The 15,092-nt window shown below is 40.7% G+C and overlaps 1 protein-coding gene across 1 annotated transcript in view; it reads left to right on the top strand.

Moving 5' to 3' along the window:
- The window catches only part of LOC144698264 (beta-1,4-galactosyltransferase 1-like), a 72,584-nt gene extending 58,732 nt beyond the window's left edge, over positions 1 to 13,852 (top strand). Inside the window, exons 5-6 of the mRNA XM_078570241.1 lie at positions 3,889 to 3,993; positions 7,054 to 13,852. Of these exons, the coding sequence (XP_078426367.1) occupies positions 3,889 to 3,993; positions 7,054 to 7,201 (253 nt within the window). The 3' untranslated portion in view covers positions 7,202 to 13,852. The remainder of the gene's footprint in view (positions 1 to 3,888; positions 3,994 to 7,053) is intronic.
- Positions 13,853 to 15,092: the final 1,240 nt, after the last annotated feature.

Genomic DNA, 15,092 nt, shown 5'->3' with positions numbered 1-15,092 from the left:
CGTCTGGTTGGGCTGTTGAGATAGTCCGTGAACTCTAACTCCGTCTTGGTCGCATCTGCCATTTATTGTGCAGTGTGGTGTGTTCGACCACAGTTTGCCTGTTTCTTCACATGTTAGAGTATAAGATACACATGTTAGAGTATAAGATAGATATTGTAAATTGTTTTATCTTTCTAACCTTGTATAATAGTTTATTTTTGTTCATTCAAAACGCATGGAATCTTGTGGCTTTATTCTCTGAGCCAGCGTTTTCAATCTGAATCTCAGGCTTTGTCTATTTTAGACAAAACGTTATCGATCTCTAACCGGATCTTACTTTAAACTTTGGAGTCTGGTCTAGGATCATAACAATAGTTGCAATTGTTGCATTCCTGAAGTTGGCGGTGAGGGTGAGTTCTTGTCCCCCCCAAATCCATAGAATGAGTGCAATTGACGTGAGCAAAAACCCAGCAGCTTTGAAGACCTCAGCTGGAATAACAGTGGGCCGCAGCTCTGTTGTTTTTCATATGTTTGATCACTTGTTGCAGCTCTCCCGTCGATGGTAGTTCACCCATAGATTCTGCCACAGTACAGGGGACTGTAATCTGGGGAGTACTGGCTGCCACTGTGGATTCACGGTTGAGTTGTTGAAAATATTCTTCCTGGCGTTGACTGATGGCATCGTCATCCTGTGAATGAAGGGGAGTTTAGCCATTTGAGTTTGGCCTATAGATGGCCCTGGTGGCATCAAAAATGCTTTACATATGATGGTCTGCCTATTGTTGAACCTCTCAGGCTTTCTCTTCCTACCACATGTTCTTTATCTTCTGGATTTGTCCATGAATGTCGACCACCTTGACTTGCTGCCTTCTTGACTTGTGACCTTGGGTTGTTCTGCCAGGCATTGAAAGCTGCTTGTTTTTGTTCCAGGAGATGACAAATTTCAGTATTTTCATCAAACGGGTACTAGTGATGCTTATGCTCGAACTCGGCACAGGAGTCTAATACAGCTGGCTTTATTTGGTCCTGGCTTTATTTGGAATTGAGTTGGATGTGTGAAGATTTTCCAGATTGGCTGCGCTTGGAATTCCTCTCTCCAGCTAGGCTGCATTAAGACCGAGACATTGATCTTCCTTTTGGACTTTGGGCCTTGGTGCTAGGTAGATGTTTGTCACTGTTCGAATAATTCTACGATCTGTCCAGTAGATGTCAGTCCCATGCACGGATCAAGTGATAACAGACACGAACAATGACATAATCCAGGAGGTATCAGTGCTTTTATCTAGAGTGCCTCCATGTTTTTGTATCTGTCCTTCTGTTTGTTATAGGCCCCTATGGATGAGGAGATCCAACACCGGATCAGCTGCTCCAGCTCAGCCTTCTACAAACTATGGCAGCGAGTGTTTGACAAAAAAGATCTCTGCAGATCATCTGAAACCCTAACGTACAGAGCTAATGTATCAGCAACACAGCACTAGAAAAGTTCCATCAGCAATGCCTCTGCACAATCCTCTGGATTCAGTGGGAGGACTGTCAAGCAAATGCTAGTGCCCTCCTCAAAGCCTGCTCCACAAGCATTCAGGCATGACTCCTACAAAATCAACTTCAATGGACTGGGCACTGTTCTGCTGGCTGAAAAGCATCTCGCCTGGCAGGTCCTGTTTTCTCAATTCTCAAATGGCTAACGTTCCAGGGAGAACAAAGAAAACTCTTCAAAGACACTGAAGCTCTCCTTGAAGCACAGCAGCACTTACGTTAATGACTGGGAGGAGCCTGCTGCCAGTCGTTCAAAATGGTGGCAACTTGTCCATCAAGCTGCATCATGCTTTGAGTCACAACATCTTAATGATGAGGCAGAGCGGCGGCAGAGAAGGAAATAAAAAGAAGCAAAGCCTGTACTCTGGATCCCACTACCTCGTGGGGCATCCTTCCCCATGTGCCCAAAGATCTGTGGGTGGAGTATTGGCCTGTTCAGTCACATGAAGACCCATGGCAGAAACTCGTGATCCTGAGTAGACATCATCCTCGAATCAAGGGTCAGCCAACATTGTATTGTATAGTCGAGAAGTGCAGTGTGACTGTTAGATAATGCAAAAGTGTTATACAGTGTGGTACTCCCATGTTATATAATACATGTATTAAGTGTGGTTGCTGTTGCAGTTTTGGTAAACACAGCAGCCAATTTGTGCATAGTAAGATTCCACAAATATCAGCTTTGGTGATTTTTGAGGGTTATATGGTTGCCAGGCCTCCAGGAGAGCTCCCTTTCTTGGAATGGTGATATAGGATCTTTTACACCTATCTGGGAATCCAAATGTGGCTTAAGTTTAGCACTCCCTCAGTATTGCATTGACATTACAATGGGCTGGATTTTGCTGTCTGCAGCATAGCAACGGTGCTTGCCACTGATCATGAAAAATGCTGTCCACAAAGACGTAGTGATCTCTTTGCATGGATTCCCCTTTCTTGATGTCAGTTTGAATCGTTCAGCAACAGTGTGGTCATCAAGCAGGGTAAGCCACCAATTACATTGAATGATTCTCATGGACAGTAAACTTGTAATTTTTGAATTTTGCAGATAATGAAAGAAATAATAGGGATATACATGCAAGATTAAGGTAAACGTTAAAATGTCAAACTTTTAAAGTAATTTTAAAGATTTTTTGGAGTTTCTTATACTGGAGTCATTTGATATTCAACAAATATAAAATTATCTTTTGGAACCAGTGAAGCTGTTTAGCACTAATTATGGACTTGATATGCTGTTTAAAAACCCAGTTATACCTCCTTCAAGATGCAACTTTTTCCAGGATTTTTATAGTGAAACTGACAGCATAAGGGTGGAAGTTCTTGAAGGAGAAAAATTTGCAAGGATATGGGGAAGTAATCTATTTAGGACTATCTGGATTGCTTTTTGAAAGAGATGGTGCAACATCGATGGGCCGAATAGCTGCCTTCTATGCTGTACTATTTAATTGAATGTATTTTTAAGCTGAAGGGTGCTGGGGCTATTAGGCGTAATGCTACAGCAAATTCTGGCCCTTTACACAGATTTGTGTATTACACACAAAACTCTTAATTACTAGAACAAAAACAGAATTACCTGGAAAAACTCAGCAGGTCTGGCAGCATCGGCAGAGAAGAAAAGAGTTGACGTTTCAAGTCCTCATGACCCTTCAACAGAACTAAAAGGCATAGCTACCAGTAGTGGAGCGATTAAAATCGGGGATGACTCAAGGGCAGAATTAGAGGGGCGCAGATATCTCGGATTGGGGGCCGGGGGCCATGGGTCTGAAGGAGATTAGAAAAATGGGGAGGAACAAGACCAAAGAAGAATTTGAAAACAAAAATGAGAACTTTTAAATCAAGCATTGCTTAACCAGGAGCCAGTATAGGCCAGCAAACGCAGGATTGAAGGGTGAATGGACTTGATGTGAGCTAGTACAAGGGCAGCAGTGTTTTGGATGACAAGTTTATGGAGGGTAGAATGTTGGAGCTGACCAGGTGTGCATTGGAATAGTCAAGTCTCGGGATTTATTTGGAAGGAATTTCTGCTAATCTTGACTGGATGCTGGACAAGCAGCCTGACAACTTAAGGACAGTGGAAGGGCTGAGAGAGGTGGTGGTACAGTAGAGTTGGGTGTTGTCAACATCTGAAAACACAGATCGCTTCTACAAGTATGATGTCACTGAGGGAAAGCATGTAGATAGGAAACAGGAGCGGGCCATGGATAGATTACTGGCGACACCAGAGATAATGCTCCAGGAGTGGGGAGAGAAGCCATTTCAGATGATTTTCTGGCTGAGATTAGAAAAGAATGAAACCGCTTTAAGTGCAGTCCCGCCCAGCCGGATAACGGTAGAGAGGCATTAGAGGAGTTAACTTCATTTTTTTTTCTTCCCGAATAGGATTGTTTTCAAAGGCATGTCGATTTCACGCCCCAGTGGTGGTATAGGGAAATGCCGTATGATCAGACACAACAGGGATCACAATAATGCACCTAACCCTCAGAGGTACGTGATCTTTCTAAGTAACAAAACAGCATTGTAAATACTGAAGCACTCAGCTGGTCTGGAGAGAGAGAAATGGAGTGGATTTCAAGCTCAATTGAGTTCATATAGTTTTTTCTCTCTCTATAGATGCCTAACCTACTGCATTTATCCAGCATTTCCTGGTTTCAATTTCCAGCATCTGCAGTACTTTTTGTGTTGCACTGTCAATAATACTGTATAAGTCGCGGGGAAAAATATGAATAAATACCACGTTAAGTAGAAAGAGGCCAGGCAGAGGAATAAATTAACTTGAAATTAGTTATGTGCTTTCCTTACTAATCCAGTACCAAATTTGGTTCATCCTTATAGCGAGTCTTTGAATGACTTGCATGTAATGACTACAAGGATTTTCGAGCAATCCACTTAATATTCTGGGCACAATTTTCTCTTAAATAAATCCATGCTGGCTTTCCATAATTAACCTGCATTTTCCCAAGTTGCTATTAATTTTGTCCAGAATTATTGTTTCTAGAAGCTTCCCTGCCACTGAGGTTAAACAATCTGGCCTGTAGTTGCTGGGCTTATCTTTACACCTTTTTGATCAAGGATGTAACATTTGCAATTCTGCAGTCCTCTGGTTACCACCCTTGAGTCTAGAGAAGACTGGAAAGTTATGGCCAGTGCTTCTGAAATCTCCACTCATCTCCCTCAGTATCCTTGGATAGCAGTGTAATATTTGCTAACATCCAATCCGCTGGGACCATTCTAGAATCTAGGAAATTTTGGAAAATCATAATCAGTGCACCCACTATCTCTGTGGTTGCCTCTTTTAGAACCCTTAGATTGTGGGTCATTAGGTTCTGGGAATTTGTCTTTTAGTGCCTAAAGTTTCTCTAATACCTCTCTGCTGATGTAGTACCTTAAGTTTCTCACTCTTATTAGTCCCTTAGCTACCCACTATTTCTGATACATAATTTGTGCCTTCTGTGTGAAGACAGACACAACATTTGTTCAAGATCTCTGCCATTTTCTCATTTACCAATATAATTTCTCCCATCCCTGTCTCTTAAGGGATCAATGTTTACTTAGCTACTCCGTATTGCTGAAAAAAAGATTTTTTTTGTCAAAGCTTTTCATCTTGCACTCATCAGGACAATTCACAAGAATACCAAATGTAAAGGGGGAAACAATTTATACTTCATGAGAAGAGTGTGCTGATTGATTGGCAAGTAAATTCTGGTAGAGGCATTTCCATGGAGAATGCACCAGTTGATGGTGACTGACAGTTAACTGCCAAGCATTGAAATTTATACCAGGTAGCTTGACTCTGATCAAGGCATTGCCCTGAGAAATGAACTAGCGAATAGCTGTCACTTGTTTAGTTGAAACAAAGACTCTTGCCTATCACACAAATGAGTGCCAGTGTGATGCTAGGTATGTAGGCCATACATACCAGAGACTGGCGGATTGTATCAAACAGCATGTCCCTTCCACTGTTCGCAACAGGCATGGTACAGACCGTACCCAACCAGCCCTTGGTTGCAAACCTCAAAACAGTGTCCAACATTATATGTAATTCTGCGATTGGACAACATTTGCTGAATAATCCTCAGTGTGCTAAAAATTATGCTGACAACCAATTTAAGATTGTAAGTCGGGCTTGCAGTGTGGCGCTTTTGCATGTACTGAAAGCTACATATATTAATACCCTGTAATTTGTAGACAGAACATATGTACATATTGTGCCCATTTCAGCTAAACAAAATAAAGTGATAGCTATTTGCTGGCTCATTCCTCAGGAATATGGAGCCAGAGTGAATGAATAGAGTTAGGAAACAGATCAGCTATGATCTCATTGAATGTGTAAATGGTCTTCTGTTCTTATTTATATTGTATGACCTCCTTGTCAGTTCTAAAATGAGGTGTCCAAAATTTCACCCTAGGGCCAGATGCATCTCTGGTGCAACAGCTGGTTCTACTAGGATTCCCACTTTGGCAAGGATGACTGCAAATTCTAGCTTGTGGTGGGGAGGGAAGTTAGATCTTTTACCTGTTGTTCTATTCTGTTAAGGAGCAAGCTTTACGGAAGTTATGGGCTTTGCCAGAAGTTCTGTTGCTAATAGGCACCAGGTTGCCTCAGTGAAAGGATACTTGGGGAAAAAGCTGATTACCTTGCAGAGGTAACCAGGTATCTTCTTTTGGGAGATGCAGGTTTGCGGCCCTATTTCTACCTGCCCTTTTTGAGCCACCTCTGCTGCATTCAGGAGCAACATGGTGTAGCTCCAGTGCTCTGTGTCCGTGTACAACTTTTTCATTTCTCCATTCTTCACTCGATTCCCAGAATGCTATTTGACATTTCTGTGATCTTATCTAGGGGCACATTCACTTTCTGGGAATTGTTTTTTTGAACTCCTAGATTACTCTTTCAGCTTCTTGAATGTGTACTTCTATCGTTTTATTTTCCTTCCAGTTATCTCCACATTAAATTTAATCAGCTACCTGTCTTCCCATTCCATTAACCTGGCTATATCTTCCTGCACCTCTTGCCGTAATCTTTGCTGTTAGCCAAGCCTTTTTTGTGTCATCAGCAATCTTCAAAATGGGAAGCCCAATTCCAAATTATCTAATATATTCAAGTGGACCCAGCACTGACTCTTGGGGTAAGCATTTTTAACCTTTCTCCAATTCTAACAATTTTGTTTCATGTAATTCAACCAAATTTCTACATTTCCTCAATAGGCTTTTCTAACAAGCCCCTGTGAGACACCTTGTCTAGTGCCTTCTGAAAATCCATACACACTATATCTACTGCATTCCTCATGTCTATCCAGTTGGTCACCTTTTCAAAATAGCTATATTTTTCAAGTACCTTTAATAGTCCATCCTGACATTTCTTGATTATCCCATACATTTCTAAATACTAGGTAAGATGAGTCTTACAGTGCAAAGACAATGGCCCGAACAGCAATACAAATTCACCTTTTCCACTTAAGTGTGAATTCTAGGATGTGTAAATTTTAGTAGCTAGAAATGAGATCTTATTAATGTGCTAGTTGGTTATTCTGAAACATTTGCTTGCAGGTTTAACAGAATTAGTCAAACGCGGCAGACAATGCAACATGATGGTTTAAATTCACTCGTGTATAAGGTATTAGAAGTCAAGAAATATCCGTTATACACCTTTATTGATGTGGATATTGGTGGGCCTGGAAGACCTCCTTCAGGATAACAAAAGTGGTGAAGAACTTCCTGAAAAAAAGATGAACTAAACCTCATTTCTTAAATTCATGCTGCCTACCATATGTGCCTTATTCAGTTACTTTCATATGCTGCATTTCCTCCTTGTATTTATCAAAGTTGATATTGAAATCAAATTACGTGTGGGATTTCTTCGCCTAAATTCCAAGAATTTGAACATCATGCGTTTTCAAAATTACACTCTTATATCTCAAAACTATTTTTGCATGCAGGTTTTTAAAATGATCTTGCATTATGTTTCCTCATCCAGTTTTGACTTTCAGACTCTCAGGAACATATTGTCATTGTTCTAAATATGTTGCATTTTTTCAGTCATTCGTCAGCTGAGGCATCATACGTTCTGTCTTGTGGATAGCTTTAGAAACATTGCTAATTTATTTGTAATCCTGATTTTTTGTGTGTGTGCCTACAGTAATGCCTAGAAAATGTGATGCCTGAAATGTGATACAAACCCAGCAGAATCAAGCCGTGCTACCTAGTTGCCAATGAATTACATTTTACTGTTACAAGACTTTTGGCTAGGAGGATTGGTTTTCTCCTAACAGTACAATCCATTCAGCTTTAAATCTGAAGAGTTACATCTCATCTGAATTCAGCTATCCACTGTGAAGTTCCACTGTTGCGAAGATTACTTCAACTCACTGGGGAGTCTGGCTCCTGAGTTAATGCCTAGATTAGATAGCTAATTTTTCTTTTTGCATGTTCTCAGGATGTGAACAGTCCTGACAAGGTCCAATTTATTGCTGACCCCTAGTTGTGGTGGGCCTTCTCCTTGAATTACTATAGTCTTGTGGTAATGGTGCTCCTACAACTTAGGTAGGATATTCCAGGATATTGATCCAATGACAATGGAAGTATGGCGATGTATATCCATATCCATATTAGGAATGTATGAGTTGAAAGTGATGGTGTTTCAATTGCCTTCAATTTTGAGGCTGATATCCCCTGAAACTGCTTTGTATCAATATGAAAATGCTAGCTTAGTTTTAGTAACACATTTGAAAAGCAAATGGAAGGGTACTTTTACCCATGCCCTGTTTCTTGGTCTGGTTGGCTGGAACAGTATACATCAAAAACTAATGGAAGGATTTCAATGAAACTTGATACGCAGGGTATGGCCCAAGGAAGAACTGATTAGTTTTTGGCAACAATACGAATCCGGATCCTGGGAATTTTGTAAAGGATCCCTTAACACTGGGGAAATGGATGAATTGACTATTTTTAGAATGTTGTGGATTTATTGTTTTAGAATATTGTGGGTTGTCTTCACTGATGTGATACAATTTGTAACAGCTGTCAAAATGTGAGCAGAGTTTTCAGTGCAGGTTGTTGGATATGGATTGGCCTGAAGCCAGTGAGATGGAAGCTCATAATAAAAAGATTCATTTTTTTCAGCTTTGTAGTTACAGAGCATCAACCAGACAAGGAAAAGACTCGAAGAGCTGTATAATTGCAATGTTGCGTTAACATAGCATGGGGGAGGTATGCTCCCCACTGACTGTCCTCTTTACTTGTTATGCCTGATTCCATCTGTCTCATTCACGCAAGTACTTATATGCTATGCTCTTCATTTACACAGGCACAATGCGTGGACACTTGCACACCCCATATGCTGTGTATGCAGCCCTTAAAAACTGTGGGCTGGATTTTATAGCCGCAAATTGTGCATGCTGCACCCCCCCCCCCCCCGCATGAATCTAAAAATAATATTAAAATACTGCGTGATGGCATTGGGTTGGTAATACGGTGTCATCACGATATTACAGAAGGCATGGGGGCACAGAAATGGGAAACCTGCCTGTCATTTTGAAATAACCAATTAACAAGCTATTGAGCTTGTTAAATAGCCAATTATATGCAATTTTTCATTGCGTGATACATTTTTTGGGCATTGGCAGCAAAAGGTTTGGTAATGCTTTACAGTGACAAGACAGCACAAAGGTGGAAGATACGGCCTGATACTGGGACCATGGCTGCACGTAGCAGCAGATTCTGCTGGTGAGGGTGACAGCATCTTTATGATTTTGGACTTAATTTATTAACTTTTTTCAACCTGCATGAGAAAAATAGGTTGGGAGGCAGGGGATCTTTAAACCTGTAGGCATGACCGACTTCCTGTTAATGACACAACGCCTCTGCCTAGACTCCCAATTTGGCACAGAACCCTCTTCACACTGCTTATTGGCCACCTTCCTGCCGAACAGCCACTAATTGGCTGTTGAACATTTGATTTGTAAATCTAAGGCAGCGGGGCAGGAGTGAGCAGACCACTCAATTTGCATTTCACTTCCTTCACCCCACCGAAAACAGCAAAATCCAGCCTCATGTATGCCTGCACGCACAAACTGCATGAACATGTGCGCATACGCACATAGTAGTATGTTGTTTTTTCTTTAAATGCAAATGAAATAGAATTGCTGCCACTTTTAACCAAAGAATATGATTCAGATATTTTCGATGCAGCTTGCTAAATATATATCCTTTGACCCCAGACTGAGTGTTGTCCAAAGCTTAAAGAGTAGGAGATTTGAGTAGGATGTGCCTTACATTACCAGGGTAATGGCAAAGGGCCTTGAGTGGGATTATCAGTCCCAAAATTGGATTATGGCCAATGTACCATCAAGGAAGTTGCCAGCATTTATGGCAGTAACACAAGCTGCTGCAGCAGTGCCAGCAAACAGGAATTTGTTACATACCAATGCTATTCCTGGAAACTTCTTCCAGAAAATTATATTACTAGAAATTTTCTCTTGTGTAGAAGTTTAAATGCAGTTAACTCCCTGATAGTAGACCATATCCTCTGTATAATATCTTGTAGCTGACCTTGGATGAAAGACTAACTTGACAGTTGAGGCAGTTCACAATGGTAACCTGGCATTTCTTAATTACCTATATCTGTATGTGGCTGATCTCCCGGTGTCCTGTTGGGGTCAGCTCATACTTGAATTGTCTGGCTTGTAGAGTCTGGCATTTCTGATTGTCTTGGCTGTTTATTCTGACTCTGGTTGTCAGCCTGCACACTACTCTTCAGGACTCCTTCATTCTATCTTTGAGGCAGCAATTTTTGCATAAACATAAGGGACTTGCCCTAAGATGTACAGGTTCATCAGGATGCTTTAAATCTAGGTTTGCTTAGCTACTGAGAACCAAGGATGCAGAAAAATTTGAGTTAAACAAATACATGCAGAGCAGAGTTAATACTGAAATCTTATTTCAGGAGTGAGTAATAGGATTTGCATTGGCATTTGTAAAATGTCTCATTTAAACCATTTGTAGGTGTTGGGTCTTTTGGTTATGGTTAGGTTCTTGACTGTATCCACCAGTTGTCAATTGCAGCAGAAGGTGCAATTGCCCGTCATTGCACCTGGCATAAAACAGGCTATATCATTAAAGTAAACAAGAACCACATGAATCCTCAAGGGGAAAGCTTTGTAGTACGCATCCACTATCTTTGGTGCTTTTCATTCTTTAGCCCCAAGGACCTTTAGAAATGTATAGCACAGGAGGGGGCCATTCAACCCGCCGGCCTGAATTTTAACACTCAAAAATGGGGATGGGGAGATGGTGGATCATGTCAGAAGTTTAAAATGCAGGCAATCTGAAAAAGGAACCCAACCTGCCCGTTGGTAGTTTTAACAGGTGGTATGAGGGGCAGGTGAGCAACTTGCTTGCATGAAGCAGGTAGGAGATTTAAATATTATAATAAGACTTCATGTATTCATTTTAACAGTCATTACAGTTTGAGGCAGCTGGGTTTCTTGGGTCTCAGGAAACTTGGCAGCTTAGAGGAGGGATGAACGGTTCAATCAATGAGGTAAATGCCTTTACATCATTGCTTGTGGGACAGGAAGAGCAGGAATGCTTCTTCCAGCCCAACGAGCTACCCTGTAGCAACACCTACTGGCGAGATGTCCGCTCCCCCATAACCACCGTTAAACTCTCTCCCTTTCCCACCCCGACCACCATTTGTTTCAACTTCTTTAAACCATTGTTCAAGGTTTTTTGAAGCAGTGACATTGAGAGTCCAAGTATCAATTCTATGTTACACTGAGTATCCAGTCTGAGCTTTTAAGAGCAGAGGGTAGTGTGGAGCAGAATCAGATTGGAATCTTCTAGAAAGCTGTTCTCCCGCTTTCTAAAATGCAACAAAAATGTGGAGAACAAAAATGTGGTGAACAAAAATGTGGTGAACTAAGAGGGACGATATTTCACAGGCAACAAATGAAGAAAAGTGAAGAAATAAAGCGTGTTACCATATATGCAGACATGGGCAACCAGAATAAAATGTTACTATTTCTTTAATGAAGAAAAGCCTGCAGCTTTGATTGTTGTGTTTATTCGAGCTTGAGGAAAATAGGAACAGAAGGGATCATTGCAATCCATTGAGCGAATCCCAAGAGTGAAAGTATGCCATGTCTTATTTTGCAATTGCTCCTTTCACAAAAATATTTTCCAGCTCCCTCTTGAATTTGCAGGCACCTTTCCCTCCATAACCTCTTGGCCAGCCCATTCCATACATTCAACATCCTCTGAAATAGCTAAACCTAAACTCGTCTGAGTATTAGTCTCTGCCCCGGTTACAGTTTTGGTTGTGCCAAGTTTGTATTTTATACGTGCCTTATTCTTGTAAACCGTGATCTGTTCTGTCCAAAATTGTCCTATTTTCAGTAAAATATTGCCAGTTTCTTCAATAGCTGAAGTTAATTTCTGCCATCAATTTATTTGCCTTTTAATAAGAACAAAAGAAATAGGAGCTGGAGTAGGTCATTTAGTCTTTCGAGTCTGTTCAACAAGATCATGGCCAATCTTCTACCTCAACTCCACCTTCCCACACTATTCTCATATCCCTTAATTCATTTGGAATCCAAAGATTCTCAGCCCTTTGAAGAAATTCCTCCTCAACTCAGTCCTGAATTGCTGACCCCTTTATTCTGAACTGTGACCCAATGCTCTAGATTCCAAAGCCTCTTTAAAGCCAGGATGTCAGATGTACGCAGCCCCATGTAATGTTTCTAACACAGACCTATGAGACACTATTCATTTTTTTCATCCTAATGCAGCCCCATGTCAAACTGTTCTTTGCAATGTCCCAAAATTAGTTGTGTTCCTCAGATGAAGGATGGCTGTGCTTTTGGAGTGAAATTCTTGTCCTGATATCAAACATTGACTTGTCAGATGCAGAGTAGAATTCTTTACATGAGCCTATTGCAAAAGCATATCCTTCAATTCTTGCAACTATTCAGTCTAACTATGTTTTACAAAAAAACAATTTGTGCAATAATTATTTATACTGTGGACATTTGTATTTTGTATTGAATCATTTTGAAATACAATTTGTTTGCAAGACAGTGTGTTTGTACATAATTTGACTTTTGAGCCCAGTGCTGTCCATCTTTTTTTAAAAAAGCTCAGTATTAAATACTAAGGTTTTAAATACTAGCTGTCAGAAAACATTTTGACTTTTATCAGATTTTTGTTTAGCATCAATTAATTTGTTTTTATTGGACTTTTATGATGAGTTGAATTCTGTAATGAATAATTGCCTCAATTTATATAAAATTTTGAATGAACTGAAAAGCTCTGATTTTGGAGAAATTAAGCACACAGTACTACTTTACAACAGAAGCCTTTTAAACATCTCCCATTTGTTCCTGTTAAATCACTGCTGTAATGTAATGCAAATTATTATTCTGCTGCTAGATGCAGCTACGTGGAACATCAAGGTCACGAGGTTCAATTGTGAAGTCATTTATATACAATTTGTTACTAAGTAGATCAAGGTCAGTTAAAGAGGAAAAAACAGGAATGATAATTTCCTGTACAAGTGGTTAATTTGACCTATATCAATGGTTGTATTCTTCACAAGCCTGCACCCACTCTCGAATTGCCTTTTCTCACCCTCTCCCTTATCCTGTTACCTTCTCCCTCGTGTATGCATCAAGCGTCCCCTTAAATGGCAAGCATTCAGAAATGTGCATTTCTAGCACCATGAACTACGTGTTTTGAGGTATAATATGAAACGCTGCAGATAGAATGATGCTGCTGTGTTCTGTTATTCTCTCTTCTCGATTTCTTCTTTATCCTATTAAGTTTTCTCCACTGTGGTGAAGGACAAAATTTGTGCTTGTGTGTGGCTTTACTCTCAGGACTTTGTCTCTGTCCTGTCTTTTTCTGTCTCAGCAGTCTTTGATCACTTTCCATTCTCAGTCATGTGGAATTTCTTCTTTCCTATAAGTTTATAAATTAGAGGCCTTTAACGGTCTTGAAACTTCTCGGAGGGAGTCTCAACAGTTTCTGAATATTGCTGTCTAAACCATCCAAAATGGGTTAACCCTTTCCTTCAGAACCTAATCCAAAGTGGTTACGTTTTTTTTTCAGGCTAGGGCAGTGAATACCGTGGAGAATTAAAATTGAAGTCAATTGATGTTTACAATCAGTTTTGCAAACCTTTGCACTTTGGAATTAAATATGCAAGTTTTGTATTTTGAAAAATGGTAATAGGTTTCAACTTTCCTTTTCCAGAAGGACCAAAGTACACAATTAGCATAGCTTTTAATAAAAGAATCTACCAATATTTGTCAAAGCATGTTCAGCAAGTAAATAAAAATTTTTTGTAACTGAATTAAGTTTATCTGTCTTGTTTCAAGAACCATTGTCACAGTTATTGTTTCAAATATGAATGCAATACTGAGAACGTGCTGTACTGTCAGACATACTGGGCTGGATTTTCACCATCGAGGCAGGTAGCTTGAGTCAAAAGTTCCCAGCTCAGTCCACCCACCTCGGAGGAGGGTGGGGGGGCCTGACTGGATTCTGGATTGTTGCTCCAGGGGTGTGTGGGAATTGACGCATGTGGCATGGAGTTGGGCCTGCCACTCCCAGGATGCAGATTGGAGATAGCCAAAGGGGCAGCCGAATAGCAAGACTTCTTAAAAGGTGCAACTCGGTTCTCTGGGATTTTCTTACCAGTTGTTTTGTTAAAATATTAGGCCCTTGCACCTCTTCACCCACTCCCCATACCCCATCCATGCCAGCTGATGTTCTCCACTCACACTCCATGGCCCCTCATACCCTCCACAACAACTCAGGCCCTCAACCACCCCCAAAGGCCCCTCATACACTTCATGCCAACTCATAGAACTTCCATTCCCATTCATTATATAAGGTTTTACTTTGAACAGAAGGGAAAACATTGCTTGATAGCTTTACAAGTTTTTTTTAATGTGATCTATCTTGTCATTGACTCAATGTTTATTTACACAGATAGAGTTATCAAGTTCTTATAGTTTCTGTTATTGATGCTTTAAAGGTCTGGCTGACAATTTTACAGCAGTTTTAAAGAAAATTATGGCTGTTTTTTAGGCAGTTACACACACTGTTGTTACTCTAGGGTTAATTGCTTCTGTACAGTGTGTTTACTGTGTGATTGGGCATGGAGGGTATAGAGGCCATTGAGGGTGGGTGGGGGCATGAGTTGACATGGGGGCATGGTTAAGACCGTTTGAAGTTATTTTTCAAAATTTCCCGCATCCAGAGTATTGTATTGTTCACGACTCCCCTTGGGGAAGCTGTGAACCACGAGTTCTTGAGAAGCCGGCCTGACTCCCAAGGTTGGGAATGAGCCCACACTCTTCTAAGCCAGTGAAAATTGTCGGTGGGGGGGAATCTCCAATCAGGTCCCACCTGCCATTTTTTTTAAAGGTTTATGGTGACTCCATGACTTGGCAAAAATCCAGCCCACTGTTTTAGGAACATAGGAACAGGAGTAGGTCATTTAGCCCCTCCAGCCTTTTCCTCCTTTCAAAACCACTCCTTTTCCTGTATCTTGTCTAACCTTTGCTTTTAATCACTTGACAACTTTT

Source organism: Cetorhinus maximus, chromosome 2 (genome assembly GCF_964194155.1).
Source record: "Cetorhinus maximus chromosome 2, sCetMax3.hap1.1, whole genome shotgun sequence".
NCBI classification, from domain to species: Eukaryota; Metazoa; Chordata; class Chondrichthyes; order Lamniformes; family Cetorhinidae; genus Cetorhinus; species Cetorhinus maximus.
Note: the sequence above shows the minus strand (reverse complement) of the source record. Positions and strands in the feature narration are given on the sequence as shown.